The sequence below is a fragment of the Clytia hemisphaerica genome, unplaced genomic scaffold (assembly GCF_902728285.1).
Source record: "Clytia hemisphaerica strain Z4C2 unplaced genomic scaffold, Clytia hemisphaerica genome assembly, whole genome shotgun sequence".
Classification (NCBI taxonomy): domain Eukaryota; kingdom Metazoa; phylum Cnidaria; class Hydrozoa; order Leptothecata; family Clytiidae; genus Clytia; species Clytia hemisphaerica.
In genome coordinates, this window is record NW_027104402.1 from 293368 (window position 1) to 316275 (window position 22908).

Sequence of the window (22908 nt, forward strand, 5' to 3'; positions counted from 1 at the left end):
TGATGGAATGGAATGAACGGCGATAATTAATTGCTACTCCGCTGCCCTGTTGAATTTATTTATTATGGCCGTGTGTTTATTCCGCCAAGGCGGTAAAGCAATCGCCCAAATTCAAAGACCAATCAAAAGGGAGTTTAAAGCAAAATGGGGGAAAAAAAGCTTCCCTGCATAGTTATGAATTTTAAGTTTTGCTTTTTATTATCATTTGCGACCAGCAAAGTCTTCTAGATGGTTGTGTGCATGTTGTGTAACTTGACGGTACTAAACTACAAAATTTATTTACGAAGACTGGATGTAAATTATGTTTTTCTGACCTTGCCAAATTTTGGCTTTGACTGAATAGCAGTCAGTTACGTACCTCATTGGCCTTGCAGACAACTGACAAATGGTTTCTGTAATTTGACCAAGTCTACCAAAATACAGTTATAAATGCTATAAATATGAACTACGTTTTGAAAAGATTTTGATGCAAACTGTGTTTTTCTGGAGTTTAAAGTGTTATTGGAGTTTTATCAAGTAAAACAAAAAGTACAGTTTCTATGTATATTTGATGGATAGCTTTATTTCTGACGTTTTGGCAATTTTCTTATTTATTTCTAGATAACACTTTGGTCAGATATGGATATTGTCTACATCCAACAGAAAAAATGTATCATAACTGACTGGAATGAAATTAACAAAAAGTTTAATTACACTATGTGTCTCTTTTATTTTATAGTAATGAACTATAGCTTAATTGTTTGATGTCATAGAAACATTGCTACAATGCTAAAGAGAAGTATACTTTGATCTTCTCGTGGGGGGGGTGGGGTTGGAGGAGCTCTCAGGCTTGTTTTAAATAATTTTAAATCATTTCAAGTTATCAAATGTTTCACATTTCGTACATTATTCAACATTTTTAGTCTACTTTGTTTCAATACATCTCTTACATCTGTTAACCCACTTATTAAAGCTATCTAGCTAAGCTCTAATGGCTGACCTTCCAGCCTCGGCTGGTTTATTTACTTTGTAAGAACTAATTATCGAAGGGTATATCACCTTCTATCGAGAGTTGTTGATTTGATTCTTATAAAGTATATGCTTATAAGAAAAATAAATATGCTCATATTGGGCGCCATCCCATGTTTACTTTGTAAGAACTAATTACCGAAGGCTAGATCACCTTCTATCGAGAGTTATTGATTTGATTCTTATAAAATATATGCTTATAAGAAAAATAAATATGCTCATATTGCCCGCCATCTCTTGTTTACTTTGTAAGAACTATTTACCGAAGGCTATATCACCGTCTATCAAGAAGTTATTGATTTGATTCCTATAAAGTATATGCTTATAACAAAAATAAATATGCTCATATTGCCCACCATCCCTTGTTTACTTTGCAAGAACTAATTACTGAACGGTATATCACTGTCTATCAAGAGTTATCGATTTGATTCTTATAAAGTATATGCTTATAAAAAAATAAATATGCTCATATTGCCTGCCATCTCTTGTTTACTTTGTAAGAACTAATTACCGAAGGGTATATCACCGTTTATCAAGAGTTATCGATTTGATTCTTATAAAGTATATGCTTGTAAGAAAATAAAGAAAAAATCCAAACTGTGAAGCTAAAGAAACAAAGATATATGACGTAATCCAAAGAAAACGCGCGAAAATCGTCCGTGGTTATACGAGCGTGTAATTTGTAAATTGAATTTAGTGAGTTTGTCCACCGTATCGAGTACTTTCGTTTTCTAATTTTTTTATTACACCGCCGCCGCGAAAGGCTATCGTAATACTTTCGCTAGGCGAAATTAAAAATCTCAAATATAGTTAATAAAAAATAAATTGTCTCGATTATTCAGTATTTCTAAGAAAATTAAGAAAGCGGCGACCTTGAAAATTAGTTAAAAAACAATTTCAAGCTCCTTTTTTCCATTCCAAGTAAAATAATTTCGATGACTATGAAAAACGTCAACTTTCCTATCATCTTTCCTATCATCTTTCCTGTTGATGATTTTTCAATTTTTCAATAAAATTAATAACAAATTTATTTTCATCCTACGAAAAAATAACCAATATCAATCAACAATCTTAATACACATAAACACTTGTTATGGAACTGCTTTTTTTGACTAGCCGATTGAATATGATATTGAGTAAATTGTTTGAAAATCATTAATCAAAATCAGACATTTTTTTCTTCATTAATTCATAAAATTTATTGACGGTTGTTAAATAATTTGTTTCATTTTTAATCTGCTATAAATTCTATAAGTTCTATGACGTAACTAACAAGACTGAATTCGCGCCATTCCAGCCTCGATTCTTGACCCTCGTTGTCTTTTAATCTTGCTTTCCTGGTTATTTCAGCCGATATCTTTGACGAAAATGTCGTTTGCCAACAACATTTGGCGAACATCATAGATCAAAACTGTGCGGGTCTTCCTAACCTTTAATTGTGCAAAAAGTTTTTGAAAAGTGTAACAATACGAATTTTTATTGAATGTTTTCGTCTGCTAGATAATATCTCGATGAAAGTATAATCTACTTTTGGCCAATATATAAGTCGAATTCTTACATCAAAACACTTAGACTTTGCTTTAAAAAATACTCCATAAAAATGTTTATTAATAATATTATTTGTAAACAAATTGTTTGACTAGAGTGTTATTGGCACCTTTTTACGACTCCTAGGCGATAAGATCTTTCTAAATTAAAATATTTCCCCTATATTTCAGAGTTATGTTTAATATAATAGATCATCCATTCTGCGCATACCATGTTCTATTCTAGAGAAGGAGATACCCTTTGTTATAAGAGACAGTAAAATTATTTGAGGCACGGCTGTTCTTATTTTTTTGGAACTTCGAGCCTCAAATTGTCCCTGTTCTTATTTGTAGGGTGTAGGTGAGGTATTTTAGACGTTATACCCAATCTTTACTATCTTAAACCCCTAAATTGCTTGAAATTGAGTAACTTCAGACTCGGCATTGTTCTTAAAATGTTTTGATTTTTTTTGGCGATTATGAGCCTCATTGTTCTTATAAAATTGTTCTTATAAAACAAAAGTGTATGACGAATGTGATGGTCGACCTGATTTGGTTTTTCAGCAAAAACAATCAATACTGCGTTGCATTTTACTTGAATGCGAATGCAAATGCGAAAGCCACCTGGTTTTAGTGTTTATGTTTATGATTGACATTTTTAGCGTGAATATATTTTGCATCAGCTAAAAGCCGCGCTTAAAAGCTTATTTACTTGGATGGAAAAAGTCCCACTGTTGGGGATATTGATTTTTCGAAGTATCGGTATCCTACTTTATTAGTAAAGACCCCCTGGATATCCACTCTTAAAAATATGCTCAACCCCCTGGATATTCTCTCTTATAAAGATGCTTACCACTGGATATCGTATTTTTTACTTGAAAAGACACCTTAACCCCTGGATATCCGCTCCCTTGTAGATCCGCTGCTTTGTAGATATTTAACCCATGGATATTCAATTTTGAACAAAAATCGTTGACCCCCTGGATATCCGATATCCTCAGGGGGGCACGGACTATTTCTGGAAAAGCCCATTCTCTTATGGAGTCATGACCTTTAGAGTGCAAACCTGTCAGCGTAGAGTAATAAGAATCTGCTTGGAAATTACTTCACACCACATGCTTTCAGAACTGGGTGCTAATTCATGATATGCACCACTGGAGAGTCTTCCAAAAATTTCAAAAATCTCCACCCAGTACGTCACTTTTTCTATTCTTAAAGTGACGTATTGGGTGGAACATTCTAAAAGTATACATGGTAGATATCACTAATTTGTATAATTTGCATTTGGATAGTAAAGAAATAGCGATAAAGGGAATTTGTTTGGCGATGCTAATGACTTCGATAAATACACAATACATTTCTTAGAAATTCTTCTTCTTTATTCCCAGTCATCTCATTTGAAACGTTACAACATTTCATCGATGGGAGTGGATCATTACCTAGCATCGATCACGAGGACGCCATCCGGAAGAAAGAAAGGTAAAGGGAAGAAATTTTCGCGGAACAAATTTCCGCGGAATTCAATTTTGCAGTTTTTCGACAAATCTGCGAAATTAACCTGCGCGAAACACAAATATTCTCATGATTAAAAAATCACATACACAATTGGTCTTTTTAGGGCAAAATAGGACATATTTCAAACAAAAATTCCTCTAAGCTGCGAAATTAAATTCCGCGAAAATTTCTTCCCTTCAGGTATACTGATTACTCCACCCTACCTTTGCTTAAAAGTGGGTAAAAGTGATAATCGTGTATGTACTGCCAATAATATTATCTCTTTATTATTATTTTATACTCACTCTCTGCTTGATTTATTACTGAGAACTAGATTTCTTGGTTTTGGTGACATTTCAAGATATAAAGCTATTCACGTCGTAAGGGATTTACAAAGAGTGCTTTTCACAAACTAGATGACACGAATTGATTTTGATTGCCGTCGGTGTTGGATATGGGACTGAATTGATTAAATCATTCAACTAAACTCTCGCTTCATTGAATTTACGTTGTAATTAGTTTCCTGCTTAACCGTACGCACTATTATCGTTTTTTATTGCAGCTGTAATGGGATGGAAGATTTATTTTACTACCTTGGCGACTTCTACTTCAAAAATAAGGAATTCCAAAAAGCATTGAAGTTTTACATGCATGATGTCTGCTTGAATCCAAACCGCTTTCAATCATGGGCTGCAATGGCTTTTACGAGAGCTTCGCGACTGGAAGAAAAATTGAACGAGGTGTGTTATTTTATGAAAGACGCGCAACTCTTATGCTGACAATGCAGTATAAACAAAGGATTTCTCGAAATTTGGGCTCACGTGGGACGGGAAGAAAAATGAATTGTTAATTTTTTGTTCAAAAATCTTGAGTAAGCTGATGGTAGGAAAAACCTTAAATGATGTTCTTTTAATATACTTTTGTCTTAGTTAAAGGATGATGCAAGACACTTTTGCATTATGTCCCACTCCTACCACGGGTGATTTTTTGAAAAATCTTGCTGTGTGTCTTTTGGCTGCCAAAAAGAGTACAGTACATTTTTGTATTTACTTGATTGGTCAATATCAAACGGCTCTAGGGAAATTTCAAAAAAGAATCTAAAAGAAGCCATAAAAAAGTCAAGCAAAAACTGCAAATAGTTTCTGTGCTTTTTGGGCTGTTCCAAAACATTTCCATACAAGGGGTGGCCGAACCTTTTCAAGTCAAAACGAATTTCTTTGGAAGGGTGGGGTCAACCTACCATGAAACATTTTGCTTAATCGCTACTAAAAGCCCTTTACGGGACAAACTATAAAGTTATATTAAGAATTCACTATCATACCCCCCCCAGCGGTTAGCGTAAATGCGTGAATGGGCTTTTTCAATTGTGTGAATGCGTGAAAATAACAAAAAACTGCGTGAATGCGTGAATTGAAGGTCCGCTGGGGAAGCCTCATTATACCTACTTTTTGTTCTACTGTGCTTCCTAAGAGGCAACAAGAATGTTAAATCTATGTTTTCTCTTAGTGCGAACAGAAGTCGGACGGTCTGGTGAAGAAACTTATCACATCGACTCTGAGGTACTGTATTCTTATTGGTCAACTTTAAGATCGTAATCACCTGATCCTTATCAACACATGCACACTTTATGATTTATTTATTTTCTAGATGTTTTGAGAAGGCCATCAAGATAAACAGCAAACGATGTCTTATTCTGGAAGAGGTATGCTTTGAACACATTTGTCGTCAATTTTAAAAATTCTTCCGTCTCTGACGAATTTCCGTGTCAGCAGGTGTCAGCGCAATATATAAGTATATAAAGAGGCTTTTCTGTCTCGAAGTAATGCAAAATTCACCAAAATTTTAAGAAAATGATCCTAATGTGTAGAATTCATGTGCCGTCTTAGACGAAGAAGCTTTATTTGACCACTGTTTCATCATAATCCTAAACCTTGCACTTCTAACTGAAAATCTCCCAATGATCAAAGAAATAAGTTAGAACCTTAAGTTAGAACCATTCTATTAGATTTCCGTAAAGGGTGAACCTCTTCAAGTCAAAAATCAGTTTTTGGAAATGTATGGATAACTCCCTGGAAACTGGCAAAATTTGCAAAAGGACCCATGGAAAATTCTTTTTTCAAGTGATGGTGGACGAACTAAGATTAGGGTTTTACCCCCTGGAAATTTTAAAATATTTTTTTACCCCCTGGAAAAATTAAAAAAACACGTCCATCCTCGTTACTTTTCCTTTGTTTTTTAGTATGGACAAACAGCCTACATGATAAATTCTTACGCCTCAAGAAAACTAAAGGTAAGAATTATGTTGAGCAACCCTCTATGCTCTAAACAAAGGGTCAATTTTAACCCCTAATACGCGTATTTTATAAGAACATCCATTTTTTTTAATCTTTCAGATGTTTTTACCTTTCTGGATTTAAAGCCTAAAAATCTTCTCATAAAAGTGTTCACAATTTCACATTTTTGTGCAATTTCCTAAGAAATTGAATGTTTTTAAACTTGTTATTAATATTTTAGCTTTGAAGCTTTATGTTATTATTAAGATTGTTCTTATTAAAAACACATGTACTTCTCTTCTGCCTTGATTAATAGTTAAGGAAGTAAACTGTTACAGATATACTCTTCAAATCACATAATCTCATAACAGATCATCCATTATGTGCATACTACGCTCTGCTCTAAAGGGATGTGGCGAATATGACGATCCTAACTGGTTGTTCAGCCAAAATATTCAAAACCGCATTACTTGTTGCTTGAAAACGAAAGCGAAAGCGACTGGGTTCTAGTGTTTATGTTTTTAATTGGCGATTGTTTTGTTTTAACCAATCACCGCCCTTAAAAGCTCATTCAATATTCATTCCAAAACTTGATGAAAAATATGATAGCGCAGCGCTAACCTGAGCAGATTCTCTTACAGAGCCATGGCCTTTAGAGTGAATACGTGTGATGTGCGGAGTAACGAGAATCTGCTTCGGGATCACACAAATCACAAAGCACAAAATTTTGGACCCGTGGCACTGGGCAAAATAATATTAACCGTAAAACCTGTTTTCTTTTTAGGGATTAAAGGAAAAGCTTGACTCTTCACAGCTCGCTTACTATGCTAAACTTCGTAAAAGTATGCTGTTGTTGACAGAGAAATGTTTTCTCGATGCATTTGACTGCACCACAAGTAAAGAGGGAGAACAATGGCTTCACCTCTACATGCTTGGCAAAACGGCTGAAAAACTGGGCAAACCACCTACTGTTTTTCTTGAGTATTACCAAAAGGTAAGGCTGCTGGCAGTAAAAAAATTAACAGAGGAAATTTTGTAGCTTTGTGTAGCTATCTGGCTTTTTAAAGCAGGTTTTTCATCCTGTCAACTCTTGCTAATTCAAACTAATGCGGAAAGTTTGATCTTTTTGATTCACCGATAGATTCGAACTATAATTATTTCACGATGATTTCTCCATGACGGGAATAAATAGTTGGTTCGAATTATAGAAGTTCCAATTAAAAAGATCCCATTGTAACAGAAAGAATACCGCAGTTAATAATGTTACTAATTAAGATCTTTATAAATTTCGATTTTAAGTCGATGACAGAATTGTATCAATCTGGAGGGAAGTTCATAAAGAAGATCACATACAGAAGTCCACCTCAATATTCCATTGAATCGGTCGAGGTATGAATTCCATCTAGTTTTTTAATTTAACTGGGTTTTAATGGCTATATTGGGCAGCATAAATCTAAATAAAAGGAAGTTTTATGGGGTGAAATGACTTAAATGAACTTAGGTCATTCGACCACTCAACATTATCTTGCAAACGATAATTTCTTATTCCTCTCCAAAGTCTTGATCTGCTTGATCTGAAAAATGTATGAACTGTCAATTTAATTTTAGAATCGATATATTGTTTTGAATTTTCTCTTTTTAGATGTTTTACCGTGTTCACGCGTCTATCATGAAACTGTTGAAATACAGCGAAAATTTGAACTATCAATTGATGGAAGAACACTTAGATCGCGTGACCAAGCATGCGATTTATTTGGACATTTTAGAAATGGATAACTCTGTGGTCAAAGGTATTAAAAGAGTGATTCATCTGAAGAAATTTCAACGTTTTCAACGTGTTTTAATAAGAACATCTGGAAGGTTTAGATTGCGGAATTTTGCAAGACTGCGTCAAAGGGTTTTTGCCGTGGGAGGCCTGATATCTAGCCCTCATTCCGGGGATTGACGGCTCTAACCGAAGTATTTTCAGGTTTACGCACAAGAGTAGTTGAACCCGACTTGAGATGGACATGATGCATATGACAGGCCGACTACCATTCCTCTCCGATATGAAATTTGCCCGCTCCTTTAAAGCTTTAGCCTGGGCGGTTACTAATCCGCCTTCAGAATATCAGATAAAAGATTCATCGATAACGTTTACTGGTACTTGCCAAGCCTTCCATAATATCACAGAGGGCATAGGGCACGGATAAAGCTTTTTTCACATGCACGTAAAATTTTACTTGAGACCTTAGAAAATGGGAAATTCACTCAGCTCACGTAGTGTTTTAAGTAGAGTTTGCTTAAAATTTTGAACGGAAGAAAAAGTCACATAAAACCCTCTTAATCAATAAAAACTCTACGCAAAGTCGGGGAATTTCCCAAAAGACAGCCTTACGAACGATTTTCCGTAAGCTCTTAAGTGAAATTTTACGTGTATGTGTAAATATAAATCAAATATTTTTACTTATTTTTACTCGCTATAGATTACTACAACACGTGTCGATCGAAAGACCCTATCAGGCTTTTTCTTCATGAACTCGTCGATGAGATTTGCCAAAAAGAAGAAAATAACATCATTCAACAGGAATGCCAAGTCATACTCGATGAAATCCTTGATAAAATAGCTCCCAGCCAATCAGATTGTTCGAAAACGCCGGATTCAAAGCCCGAAACACCACTTATGGAGACAGACGAACCAATTCTTAATTTCAATGCTCCGAAGGCTGGCGGCTTTTCAGTCAAATCAACTGCCGAAGACAGCCCATATATAGACATCTACTCGAATAACATGGAAACCTGTGCTACAAATATGGAAATAAATGACGAACCAAATATGGAAATTGATGAAGAACCAATACAGATAGAGGATAGCAATGACCATTGTTATGTAGACCCTGCTTTGAAAACTGCCAAAGACATTTTGGACATGATCATCTCAAAAGTTTGCGAGAACACAGAAAGTAACGATGATAACGATTCGAAAGTTGTCGAAGAAATTTTAAAAGGTATGTGGATGTAGATTCTTTAACCATACTATACATATTTTTTACAAACAACCCCAATTTTCGGGTCAAGGCTGGGGTTGCTTAGCATTCTAGCTCATTTTCTAAAAATTTACCACCTCTGATATTGTACCATATTTATACTTATTGGATCAAGGGCTATCGTTTACTATGCTTAGATTATTTCAAGGATTCTTGATGATATTTGAAAAGCCTGATACACATATCTAAAGTTCAATAAACCAGCCGAGGCTGGAAGGTCAGCCAATAGAGCTTAGCTAGATAGCTTTAATAAGTGGGTTAACAGATGTAAGAGATGCACTGAAACAGAGTAGACTAAATATGTTGAATAATGTACAAAATGTGAAACATTTGATTACTTGAGAGCTCCTCCAACCCCCCCCCCCCCCCCCCGAGAAGCTCAAAGTATACTTCTCTTTAGCATCGTCCATATAGTACGTACGCAAAGATTTTCCAAATATTTGACACCCCCTCCCCCCTTGTACGCAGAGAACAATAGAAATGACTTTGTTTAAACAATAGATGTACGCTTTTGCTGAACCCCCTCTCCCCCCTTCACTGTGTACGTACCAATGGATGGCCCCTCCAGTCTGGGTAAATAGATTTTGTAGTTTAGTAACCGTCAAGTTACACAACATGCACACAACCATCTTGAAGACTTTGCTGGTCGCAAATGATAATCGAAAGCAAAACTTAAAATTCATAACTATGCGGGGAAGCTCATTTTTCCCCCGTTTTGCTTTAAACTCGCTTTTGATTGGTCTATGAATTTGGGCGATTGATTTACCGCCTTAGCGGAATAAACACACAACCATAATAAATAAATTCAACAGGGCAGCGGTGTAACAATTAATTTCAACTGGGAATCCTCTCTTCTTGCCAAGAACTGGCAGTGTTTTTTAAAATTTAAAACAATGTTAAATGAAGACCAGATTGATCTGTTTGTTATGGCTGTTGCAAGTTTTTTGACGAGAGTGTGTGTGCATTGTTGTGTACCTTGACGGCCAGCCCGCTTTCGGCAAGTCTGATAATCTATAAACTGTTATCACCATTCATTCCATTCCATCATTCAGTCAAAATGTGCGCCAAGGTTAGAAAAGGTTAGAAAAACACAATCTGCGTCCGGAACTGCGTGAAAAATAGTTTGATCAATTTCAGCAAGAACTGTATATATTAATATTAATATAAATGATCAAATTCCAAAGACCATTTGTCACAATTTTACAAGTCCAATAATAGGAGATGTGATGTCATCATTTGGTTCCCGTCATCTGATTTACGGTCAGCAGGTAGAGCTGGAGAGTCGGAAAGCTTTTCCCCTGCTTTGCTGGATTTCCACTGTCGACCTCTGCACGCTCTGTGTTTAAAAGTTTTCAAATCGAAGTACAGAGCCGCATGCTAATGGAGAGTAAACCGAAAACACCAGTTTAATCCACGGTTTCCCAATTTTAAAATTCGGATCAGTCCACACGAATTCCCTTTCAACAAGATGTATAGCTGCTTCTTAACAGAAAAATATTTTCGACTGACCGGCCGAACGACTCCCACTTTTTAAAGTAGAAATGACCGGAACCAAACAGTTTTTTGCGATTCGCCTTTATCACAAACACGTCCAAGTCCAAAAAAGCACGATTGCATCCAGTCTTTATATCAAATTTATACAGTAGCTGTACTTTTGTAAACTTTATCAAATCCCAATAACATTATAACACCATCAATTCCCCTAGAGGCAAACAAGAAAAATATGTTTTTATTGCAAAAACTATTAAAAAGCAGCAATAAATTAAGCAACGTAAACAAAAACTTGAGCAAACAGCTTTAAACCTCAAAGGATGTAGAAGAAGAATCCCCTTGATGAAAATCATGTGTTTGATTTGCCGAGTTAAAAAAATAAATGACAGAAATTGCGAAGCTTGAAACAGATTTACACTGGAAATACTTTGGTACAACACTGACTTATCACATCTGACTATCGCTTGAGCCGCCATCTTGAAACTACATTAAGATCTGTAAAAACAACGCACGCTAAAAGTACCCAAAAAGTTAGCCCGATCGGAAGAAAGTTTAGAAATCAAAGTGAGATCGGAAAATCGGATTTTTTTTTTGCCGTCTTATGATGATGGTGATGATGATGGAAGAAAATTTTACCTATTTGAATGCTCAGCTTAGGCTGACCAATTACTTGTTAATAAAATTATAAATATATAAAATGCGAGTAAATTTTTATATATTTGAATTGAGAGATATTGCGATTTTGAGTTTGTTAAAAAGATAATCACAAGTCGGATATTGTCATTTAAAACAAATTGAAAAAAATCCAAATGAAAACACAAAAAAAAGTCTTCTGATACCCTTAAAGGTAGAATAAACTTTTTTGATTTTACGGACAACTATTTTGTGTAATATTTCACTACAAATCAACGTTCAATGTGAAAAGCTGGTCATACCTTATAAGATATATTGTTGAATCTCGCTAATTTGAACTCGATCGGAGAATTTTATTTGTTCGAATTAAAGAGAGATTTGAACTATAGAAAGTATTTTAAGAGTGTTCCTCCTTGACGGGGAGAACTCGAAAGATTCGAATAAGCGAGAGTTTAGTGTAGTACACTGATCGAGATTTCAATTCTTTTTCCAAGGTCTTATCGATCAAGTTTGTGAAGAAGACCAGGATGATCAAGGCGTAAATACAAACATTAACAGAACGATTCTGAATCGAGATTTCGCATCGAACGAGGAAAAAGATCGATATTTATTGATAGCCGATCGATGTCTTCAAGGATTTGGTTTTTGTTTACGGCGTTTTCATGAGCATTACAAAAGTCAATATTCAATGGCGTACTTCTTAGCTCACTCGCCTCTTCTTAAGGTAAGACTTATTGAACACCTTTTTATATTCGAAAAAAAGATGAGAACATACCCTTTGTGTGAGATTCTTAATCAGAAGATTGATTTTAACTCGTTATATCTATAGACCGATTCGACAAAATCTAGCTAGGGACTATCTTCAAGCAAACCTCAAGCAAGGTACCTGTTCCTAGCTGACATAAATTTAACCAACAAAACAAAAAACTGTGCGCAGGTCCAAATGGAAAATATTTGAAGACTTTGAGCTGTCAAGGTGTTACTAAATCATCCTGTACATATTCTTTCTATCATTTCTAAGAAAAATAGCTGATCGTGGGTGAAAATGACGTCACACGGAATTGATCTATAGACTAGAGTGTACTTTTAAACTTTGCTTTCTGATGATCAGCTACCAGCGCTATCCAGTCCATCAAAAATCCATATGTGGCTACGGGGCAAAGGTATCTGTTTGTTTATCTTTCAACTGCTTTAAACAACTTACATATCTTGATTGTAGAATTTACAATGGAGTCGCGATTTGCTACTTGGGACGTTTGGAGACCCTTCAAAATATTCAATTCCACTTCCAAATCATGGCATCTTCTCTGGAAGGAAAAAGACCAATATGTTTCAGGTATGCTAATATAGTATCTTTGAATTGAAGTTTTGAGAAAATAAAGGAATTCCCTTGCAAAAATTCAAAAACCAAAAGTTAATTCAATTATTTTGCTTTCGGGAATTCGAATTCGAATTGCCAAAGGTTTTTTAGGTCTCATATTCCATGAAATTTATTTATTTGTGCTGCTATTAATTCTTTTGAATTTTTTAGGCTTAATGTTCTTACGATGTTCTCAATACTATATTTAAAACTCAATGGTTTCTTAGTAATTTTTGAAATCTGAGACTATCTGAGATTGCTCTGTGTTCTTATAAAATTGTTCTCATAAAAAAGCATCAATCTTAAGTATAAATTTGTTTTAAAAATAGCAATCAGTTATTAATCAGATATATTTTCCATTTTTAGTATATTTGGAGAGTACCTGTCAACGAGATTGATCGACCTGGAAGCTTTTGTCACCATAACAACCAATCCACTGTCCTGCTGTTACATGTTCTCTACCAATTAAAAGATTATCCTCTTCTTCTGCATGTCTCCACATTCCTTCATAAAACACCTGATAAAGAAAGGTAGGACCAAGCTTTTTTCATTAAGGGATTTTTAAGATTTGAAGAATTTCAAAATTTCTCATACACCGTGTTCAGATAAAAAGCAGTATCAAATACATTTATAACTATTCTCATAATTTATAACCTTATCACTTGATTCTTTAAGTACCTTGAGGGAATTAATTTTGGCAAGAACTTATTTTAGCGAGGAGCGAAATTCTTAAAAAAAGCATTTTGGCTAGGACTTAACGAACAGTAACGTAATTTTTTCAATTTGGCGAGTTTAACGCAACTTTTTGATTTCGGTGGAAACAAACTTTTTGCCCAAAAATAAGCGTTTCGGCGAAACTTACTGATGGTTAAATTTGGAAATTTAAAAAAATTATTTGGTGAGATCATAATTGTGTCGAGGTAGTAAATTGTTCTGAAATTCACGATAACTAATTTTGGTACCTTGGCATTGAATATTTATTGATTGAATCCGATATTAATTGAACGGAACATAGAAAAAATGAGAGCCCATGCATTCATATCGAGAACATTTAAAAGGCAAGACCATCGCTACTAAAAATGAACGCAGGCAGCGGTGCTTTGAGATCTATGTTCGATCACATTGCTGCTATCTATACGGTTAATTATCATTTAGAAAATACTTACGTGATGAAGATCGTAGCACACTAGCAAACAAGGTATTCATTTTATATGTATTCATCTATAAGGAAGCCATCACGTTATTGGTTTAGTTGTGAGGAAGATCATAATGGCCGACTTCTCGCAGAGACCGGTCTGAAAATTATGAAAAATATAATTCACAGTTTTTTGATGTCCTTTTAAGCTTCTAGTCTATACTTTTCCGTGTGAAACTCTTCGAAGTCTTGAGTATCTAGGGATAAGGGATCTCATTTACATTTCACCCCCTATATGTACACCCCTATGTTTAAAATTTTTTAAACACGCACTAGCTACAATGGTGGTTTAACAAAGGTTTTTATATGCAAAAAGCGTCAATTTTCTATAGATCGTGGATGTAAATGGCGCCGCATGCGAATATTCTGTTATTTGCATCACCTTTTTTAGCGAATACCTCGACGTTTCTGATTTTATAGGGTTTATTTTATGTCCATTTCATTCAGAAAAGTCTCATCTCCCTATAAAGCTTTTCTTGAAAAAAATTAGAATCCCCTTAAAAAAGGGGGAGATTCACTTTATACTTTTCTAGCCAAGAAACTACAAAGTACCTATTGAGGTCAATCGAAAAAAATGAATAATTATGTTAGGCGTTCGAATCAATTGAGGTTATACTAATGATATCTATACCTCGCTTTTTAGGCATTTGATATGGTCATAGAAATTATGGAATCAAAACTTGGATCAGAACAAGTAAGGTCTTTTCCGAATCCTTTTTGTATCCTCGATGAAAAGTTGTCGGAGACCCGCAGGCTCCTCTTTCGATAGCTATCTACCCAAAGATGTAGGGTGCAACTCTTTCACCGTGGATCGCGCCACTTACCCTTCATCCTTCTCTTAATTGCTGAGCATTAGGCTGAGAGGCAGAAACTACCATTTAGTACTAAGTACTAAGAGGATTGAACCCTGCCACGACCATGCGCATTATAGCCGGATTCTCTACCATTGCACTACTGTCGCTTTAAGTTGAAATTAGGCTTTAAAGTGAGGGTAGATGAACTAAAATTATTCTTTTACTATGCCATATCATTATACCCTTGGAAAAAGGAAAGCTTGACGATGCTTGATTTTCTTCTAATCGCCCCCTCCCCCGCCGTCTAATAATTTATAAATATTTTCAGCTTTCAAACGAAGAGTCCCTTATTTCTCTCGAAATAACCAGGTTTTAGTCTCTTATACCTTACTTTAGAGGGTTTATAGAGGTACAATTTCCAACCCCCGGTAAATAGGTTATAGGTTATTTTTAAAATTTGAAGACTTTGGTCAACCAACCCGGTCCCCGTTTATTAGGCACCTGAGAGTACGCATGTGAGGTCAAAATTAATTGGAAGGAATATTCCGGGGGGTGGGGGTCCCTGTCACCAAAAAAAGCCGGGGTACACATGTGAGGTATATCTTACATAAAGTTGGTAAATTTTTGTCATCTTACCTTTAGGTGAAAACGAAGAAAGAATGGAAACGAATGCTTATAGATTCTCACGAAGCATATAAACATTCGCAGAAGATGTGCAACGATCAAAAGGTGAAGCCAAAAGTTATTATCCATTTTAAAGGATACGTGTTTTTTTATCGGCGAATGTCTACCCCTATAACATGCTGCCATTACGCTTAGCATTCTATTATTCTTAAAAAATAAGCCATTGTTTGGGTAACAATAACTGAGACTGCGTATGCTTATAAACGTTATGCTTATAGAAAACAAAATATGTATCCCACAAACTTGCTGGAAACAAAAACGAAAACTATGACTTCAACATAAGCCACCTCCTTCGCTGTATTGATCATCAAAAAAAGATCAAAGATAGATGTTAGTTAGGCGGCGAACCAGCCTTAAAGTATTGCGAGTGAAGCGAGAATATTTGTGAAAAGTTACAGGCAGTATATGGTGCTAGCTAGTTCCTTAAGTTTTGTTTATCTTGTAAAACAAGCTTTTATTCCCCAAATATATAGGTTTCATGCATGATAAAATATTACAGGTGAAATAGAAGCATAAGACTTGGCATGACTTCATTTTAAACAGTACAAAGTAATCATATCACCTGGCCACCTGCCAAATGATATCATCAAGTGTCTAGGCAATTTTTTTTGAGAATCTTGATAGTGTGGAAAGAGCATAAAAATCAAGTTATGATATACAGTCGACTCTCTATAATTCGAACCTCTACTATTCAAATCTTTCTATAATTCGAACTAAAATATTGGTCCCCTCAGCTAGAAACTAGTATAAAATACTTTCTGTGATTTAAATTATTCTCTAATTCGAAGAAAATTCTTAGTCCCATGAAGATTGAATTAGAGTGTGTCAACTGTAAAACATTCCTTGAAAGTGTTTCTATCAGGAGCTCTGAAGGTTAATCGGTTAATTGTGTTTTATTTATAGAGAGTTGAGACGCTGGTTTTGGATGTCTACCGAAAATTCACAAAAGTTAACGAGGTGAAAAATATTTTTCTCATCATATACAACAATTTTTCAAACAAAGAAAACTAATAAGTGTTGGATTGAGTTTCAATCCTAAGTTCAAAAATAGAGATAAGAAATTTTCACTAGTAAAGCTAAAACCCTTTCAAATCCCAACTCCTTGTTCTAAATCTAACTTTTCTACCATGATTAAGCCTACTATAGCAGTCAGCAAAGGTTTTTTCTGATTTATTTGATGTTAATCTGACATAGTAGTAATGAAATGACTGAAAGAATATTTTAAATTGTTGCCAGCTGCATTCATTTTCTTCTTACTCAATTCTTGATAAAACTCCCGAAACAATCCCACAATGCATCGCTTTTTTAGAAAAATCAAAAATTACGAAAGGATCAATTCTTGATATTCTTGACGTTATCTTTTGGACGGAAACACATGTAAAGCACTGACCCTAGGCACTCGAGAAAGAGCGCATTTCTTGATATTTTGAGACGATAAACAGGGCTAGGGGTTGAGGAACTAGGTGCTGCAATGTCTGATGGCGAGGTGTGGAGGGAGGGTTATTGTTTGTTTCCGACCTAGGTGCACTCGGACCTTGATCAAAGGATGATGATAAAAACACTGTCCGTTTGCCACCAGTTTTATTGTTCAAAATTGGGCTCTTCCAGAAAATGTTTGTACATGTAGGGGTACAATGTCCGGGTGGTAATAAAAAATCTACAAAATTTGCTTCGTCCGGAGGGTATACTTGGTCTGTTTGAGTGTATTTTTGCTCGAACTGAGGGTTATTTTGAATGTCCAGGGGGTTAACTGATGCTTGTGCGGGGGGGGGGGTCAGATCTGCTATCCGGGGGGTCAAAAATCATTATGTCCGGGGTAGGGTAAATTTCCAAAAAATGTTATATCATCCCCCCCCCATATTCAGTTTTTGGACCTACCTGGAGGTCCTATAAATTAACCTCTGTCCGTTCGTCCGTCCGTCCGTTCGTCCGTCCGTCTGTTACCAGCTTTTCTCAGGATTGGCTCATTAGTTTTTTCTGATTTTTGGCACAATGATGCAAAATGGCAATGCCCAAAATGTGACGGAGCCCGATTTTCGAAAAAAAATCATTTCCGGCCAAAAATGCCGGAAATATGCCGGAAAAACCGGTTTTTTGGCATTTTCTCAAGATTTCATCATTAGATTTTTCTGATTTTTTGCACAAAGATGCGTATTAGCAATGCCCAAAACTTGGGCCGAGTCCAATTTTTGAGAAAAAATCTTTCCGGTCGAAAATGCCGGAAATATGCGGAAATCGCCGTTTTTGCAGATTTTTCATGGACTTTTTCCTTATATTTCGTTGTTTTTTTTCATACAAAACATTATTAATAGCATGTCCACGATCAAGCATGATTCAATTGTCAATAAAACTGATTTTGAAGCCGGAACTTTCTAAAAATCGCCGGAACAGCCGATTTTTCGCCGGAAAAACAGTATTTCTTTTTCCTTTCTTGAGCTGTACTTTATATTTTTTCATGAAATTTTGCACACTGATGCAAAATGTCAATACCTAAATTGTGACGAAGCCCGATTTTCGAAAAAAATTCATTTCCGGCCGAAAATGCCGGAAATATACCGGAAAAACTGGATTTTTGGCATTTTCTCGAGATTTTATCATTAGTTTTTTCTGATTTTTTGCTCAAAGATGCTTATTAACAATGCCCAAAACATGGCCGAGTCCGATTTTTGAGAAAAATTTTTTTCCGGCGGAAAATGCCTGAAATATGCCGGAAATCGCCGTTTTTCTAGATTTTTATTGGACATTTTCCTTATAATTGGTTGTTTTTTTTTTCATTCAAAAACATTTTTAATATAGCAATGCCCCACTATCAAGCATGTTTCAATTTTCAATAAAATTGATTTTTGAAGCCGGAACTTTTTTAAAAGTTGCCGGAACAACCTATTTTCGCCGGAAAGACAGTATTTCTTGAATTTCTCGAGCTGTCCTTTATATTTTTTTATGAAATTTTGCACACTGACGCAATATGACAATATCTAAAATGTGACGGAGCCCGATTTTCGAAAAACATTTTTTTCCGGCCTAAAATGCCGGAAATATGCCGGAAAAACCGTTTTTTTTTACATTTCCTCGAATTTTTATTTTTAGTTTTTTCTGATTTTTTGCAGAAAGATGCGTATGCGCAATGCATACATGGCCGAGTTCGATTTTTGAGAAAAAATTTTTTCCGGTTGAAAATTCCAGAAATCGCCGTTTTTGCAGATTTTCATTGGGTTTTTTCCTCATATTTCTATGTTTTTCACACAAAAACATTAACGATAACAATGCTCACCATCAAGCATGATTCAATTGTCAATAAAACTGATTTCGACTAGAACTTTCTATTTATTTTTTCCCTACAACCCTTCCCTCTCCCCCCACCATCAATCAATGATGAATTTCCTGCGTTATGCATTTTCGCTAAACGCTATGTTTTCTGACTGATTTTTTTCATTTTTCTCCTTGCATTGCTATCTAACTTTCATCATCAGGTAGGTCCATTCAGCATCTAGCTTGTTTTTTCTGGAAGAGCACATCAAGACTTTTCCCTCATGAATATCAACAATACAAAGTTTAATTTTTTTTCAATCTAGTTTTGCTTGTTTCAGTTCACTCTCCATAACTGAAACCTTCATTACTCGAACAATTTTCCTACTTTAATGGGATAAACTTTCGCGGGGATTAAATTTCGCGGTTGGGCCTATCCGCGAAATTCAAAAATTTCGCGGGTTGCAATATTTTTACGATTTTGTGACCTTTACTGTCAAATTATGCATGTTGGTTGTTGAAATACGCATTATTTGCGCTTATTTGATGCAAGTAACCATTGAAATAGTATTTATTTGACATATTTGAGCTTTGTTTAGAAATATTTCGCGGATGAGGCCGTTCCAAATATCCATTGTGACTTATTTTCGCGGGTGACACCCAAATCCGCGAAATCCGCGAAATTTAATCCCGCGAAAGTTTATCCCATTAAAGTAGCTAACAGAATGTTAAGCTATTTTGTCATTTTGCGATTCGCATTTTCTGGCGTTAGATAGTTATGAAAATCCAACATTGCACTGCCTTTACTACAAAATCTCATTGATTTTCTATCAAGGGTTTTTTTTCGTTTTTTAGGCACTACCAGAAAAGGAAGTTTTAGAAGAAGCCATCAAATTTTGCCAACAATTGAAGTGCTGAATCATCAAACAACCCCTTCTCATTTTTGTAAGAAGGGTTTTTCAAATTTGCATTTTTTTTAAATTTATTTATTCAAAAAGATAGATCGAAAAGGAATTTTACCTTAAATAATTTTATCTCCCCAACATGCTTTTTGTGATGTTGATTTGAAGCGATCGTTGTGAAATATGCCACGCCCATCACTGGTATTCATGAGAACAAACCTATAGTTGTATCTCTCAACCCAGTATGAATTGTTAGGGATGCGTTTGTGGTTGAGTTATTTTCTCTATACCTACAGCGCCTATCAAATCATCATTAAAAAATAGTTCACTAAAAAATCTTTGAATCAAGTCCAAGAATCTGATAAGATTCACACATCTAACCCCTTTGACCTTTAATAGTATCGATTCGCTAAAAAACTAGCCTCTATTGATATTAAGATTATGCAAATTCAAAGTGATTCATTGCAATCTCTTTTCTATACCGATATTATATTACAAAATCTATGTTCTAAAAAAGCTAGGATTGAATCATTAAATTGTTTATACCTATTTTTGCTAAACCTAGGAGTTGAAATGCTGAGGTGAAGTGCCACACCTATTCTCGGCACCTCTCATACTTAGTTACCCCAATTAGACCTGATTATCCAAACTAAGCGATTCGAACCCACAACCCTTGAATTGCAAAGCGAACGGTCTAACAACTGAGCTAATCAGCTAATCAATTAGACTGCAATAAATTCAGGAACCCTAAAACACATCCCAATCCCAATTATTCCAAGTCATCACACCCAGCTGGCACACAACGTTGTTTCAACGTTTATCTAACGTTCAAAACGTCCATATAACGTTAGGTGAACGTTGAAACAACGTTGTGTGCCAGCTGGGCACCAAAAAAATTCTCTTATCAATCAAGCATCACGCTTTTTAAAATCAAAGATTATGCCATCACACCAAAAAAGGCTAATCACGCCAGCCAGCACGCAAACCGCTGAGGGGGGAGTGGACTCGACACTCCTATATGTGTGTATCTGCTAGTATGTGATTGTCTGTAGCCAAGTAATGAATAATGAGGTGTGAATCGAAGTATGACTCTCTTCACATCTTTTATGAAAACGCGTTTTGAATTTCAATGAAAAGTTCAACTTGTATCCAATTCTGATAAACATATCATTTTCATCAAACATTAGATGGTTTCTACTTAAGTCAAATTACTTTTATTGTTTATTGGTCTTTGGCTGATACTATGCCACATTCTCAAGTTAAAGATATCGTGATTTTTAAATACTGTTGTCCTTCTAGGCCACTTTAATTTTTCAATTCCACGTTTTTCGACCTTATTACTGTTAACTAACAACTTTAATCTCAATCCTATGTAACTTACACGGTACCCTCTTATTTCCTTAAAAGAGGTATTTACGACCGATGCGCTTCTTTTTTAAAGAAACCAGGACATTCTAATTTGAAATACACAGACTATCCCTTTCCTATATATTTTCAAAACAAGTTATTAGCACTTGAAGTAACGTTGTCTTAGCAGCAAAATGGCTTCAGAAGATACGATCTCTACCTCTCGTTCAACTGATCAAATCTGTAATAATGACCCTGAAGAAAATTCCAGTCAACCAGCGAATCGAATGTTACAATTCTTCACACCGGATCTTCGTATGGTACCTTCCAAACTCTCCTACTTATTTTTCTACGGAGCGCAAGCATGCTACATCACATATTTCAATGTTTTCTTTACCTCATTGGGTCTGACGGCTACGCAGGCTGGCCTTATCACTGGGTTACGTGCAATCCCAGCTTTTATTGGAGCTCCTTTATGGGGCATGTTGGCAGACTATACAGGCCAACGTAAGGCATTACTGCTACTTCTTTCTGTGATGCATCTTTCAATGGTTTTCCCGATGCCGTGGATCGCGAAACACGTCAACGACTTTGAACTCGGTAAAAATCACACCTCTTATAACAATGGAACAATAACTTATATCGATATTAAATACTGCACGGCCGAATGTGGAGACTCAACCATGTTTTATGTCATGATGTCTGTCATGCTTGCTTCAGGATTTGTAGAGCTTGCCATTGGTTCATTCCTTGACTCATTCGTCATGAACTTGGTTGAAAAAAGTACCAAGAAGACGAATTTCGGTCGCCAACGTTTGTTTGGAGCTATTGGTTTCGCTGCAACCAGCTTCGTTGCCGGAATCTTTGTAGATCGTTACGAGGATGAATATTTATCGGACTACACGGCTGCGTTTTATGTTTTTTTCCCGATTTTCTTAATCTTCATTCCCATTTCATTTTACGTGGCATACGAAGCTGAAATCAAACCGTCAACTGGTGGCCCTGTCTCCAGCACCAAATCTCTCTTAAAACCGGTACTCAAAACCTGTGGAAGTGTCTCCAACATCATTTTTTTGATCACGGTCCTGTTATCTGGAATCTGTTTAGGATCAGTTCTTGGCTTCATTTTCTTGTATATGGAAAATGAACTCTCTTCATCCAAAACAGCAATGGGTTTAAGCATAGTTGTTGGTAATATCGGTGAAGTCCTTATGTTTCCTGCATCCCACAAAATCATTAAAACGATCGGTGACATCCCGTGTCTCATATCTGGCATCTTTTCCTATTTCTTACGATTCTTGTTAATGTCGGTCGTCACCAACCAATGGGTCATGCTACCTATACAGCTATTACACAGCTTCGGGTTCGCTCTCTTCTTTGCGGCCGCCATTGAACGGGTGGAAAAAATATCACCTAAAGAAATCCACACTACAATGGTTAGTATTGTCAACGGGCTCAAATTTGGTTTCGGAATTCTCATTGCAAATATGGCGGGTGGAGCTACGTATGATCGTTATGGCGGGAAAGTGTTGTTTCGAGGTATGGCTTTTATCTGTTTGGGCTGGTCCTGTGTAATGGTGTTTTATTTTTATGGTTCAATGCTTATCGATAGATTGAGAAAAACACCGGATAATGATACGAAACAAAATATCGAGGAGCTGTAAAATATAAAAGTCCGATATCTGTGTAAAATATATTTTAATACCTTGATATACAATGAGAGACATGACGTAACGCCGGATTGGTTTACATGCTATCCGAACTAGAAGCAAAAACCTATACTGTAATATTTTAAAAGAAAGTCTTTGAGAAATTTTGTTTTTTGTTTTTGATAATTTTTTAAGCTACCTAACTAAATGAATATACATTTTTGATATTACTATAAATAAACAAAAATAATATTTTAATAAGATTTTTTCTCAAAATCTA

The 22908-nt window shown here is 35.6% G+C and overlaps 2 protein-coding genes across 2 annotated transcripts in view; both read left to right on the forward strand.

Moving 5' to 3' along the window:
• Positions 1 to 19744, forward strand: part of LOC136819953 (calcineurin-binding protein cabin-1-like) — a 96037-nt gene extending 76293 nt beyond the window's left edge. Inside the window, exons 38-54 of the mRNA XM_067076188.1 lie at positions 3923 to 4013; positions 4591 to 4768; positions 5535 to 5587; positions 5676 to 5730; positions 6268 to 6318; positions 7086 to 7295; positions 7601 to 7690; positions 7944 to 8091; positions 8767 to 9288; positions 11946 to 12175; positions 12671 to 12787; positions 13178 to 13341; positions 13967 to 14009; positions 14650 to 14700; positions 15443 to 15529; positions 16388 to 16441; positions 19586 to 19744. Coding sequence (XP_066932289.1) covers positions 3923 to 4013; positions 4591 to 4768; positions 5535 to 5587; positions 5676 to 5730; positions 6268 to 6318; positions 7086 to 7295; positions 7601 to 7690; positions 7944 to 8091; positions 8767 to 9288; positions 11946 to 12175; positions 12671 to 12787; positions 13178 to 13341; positions 13967 to 14009; positions 14650 to 14700; positions 15443 to 15529; positions 16388 to 16441; positions 19586 to 19648 — 2207 coding nt within the window. The 3' untranslated portion in view covers positions 19649 to 19744. The remainder of the gene's footprint in view (positions 1 to 3922; positions 4014 to 4590; positions 4769 to 5534; positions 5588 to 5675; positions 5731 to 6267; positions 6319 to 7085; positions 7296 to 7600; positions 7691 to 7943; positions 8092 to 8766; positions 9289 to 11945; positions 12176 to 12670; positions 12788 to 13177; positions 13342 to 13966; positions 14010 to 14649; positions 14701 to 15442; positions 15530 to 16387; positions 16442 to 19585) is intronic.
• A 1399-nt stretch (positions 19745 to 21143) lies between these two features.
• Positions 21144 to 22853, forward strand: LOC136819949 (major facilitator superfamily domain-containing protein 6-like). Its single transcript, XM_067076185.1, has one exon. The coding sequence runs from the start codon at positions 21174 to 21176 to the stop codon at positions 22641 to 22643; it is 1470 nt and encodes a 489-aa protein (XP_066932286.1). The 5' UTR covers positions 21144 to 21173; the 3' UTR covers positions 22644 to 22853.
• Positions 22854 to 22908: the final 55 nt, after the last annotated feature.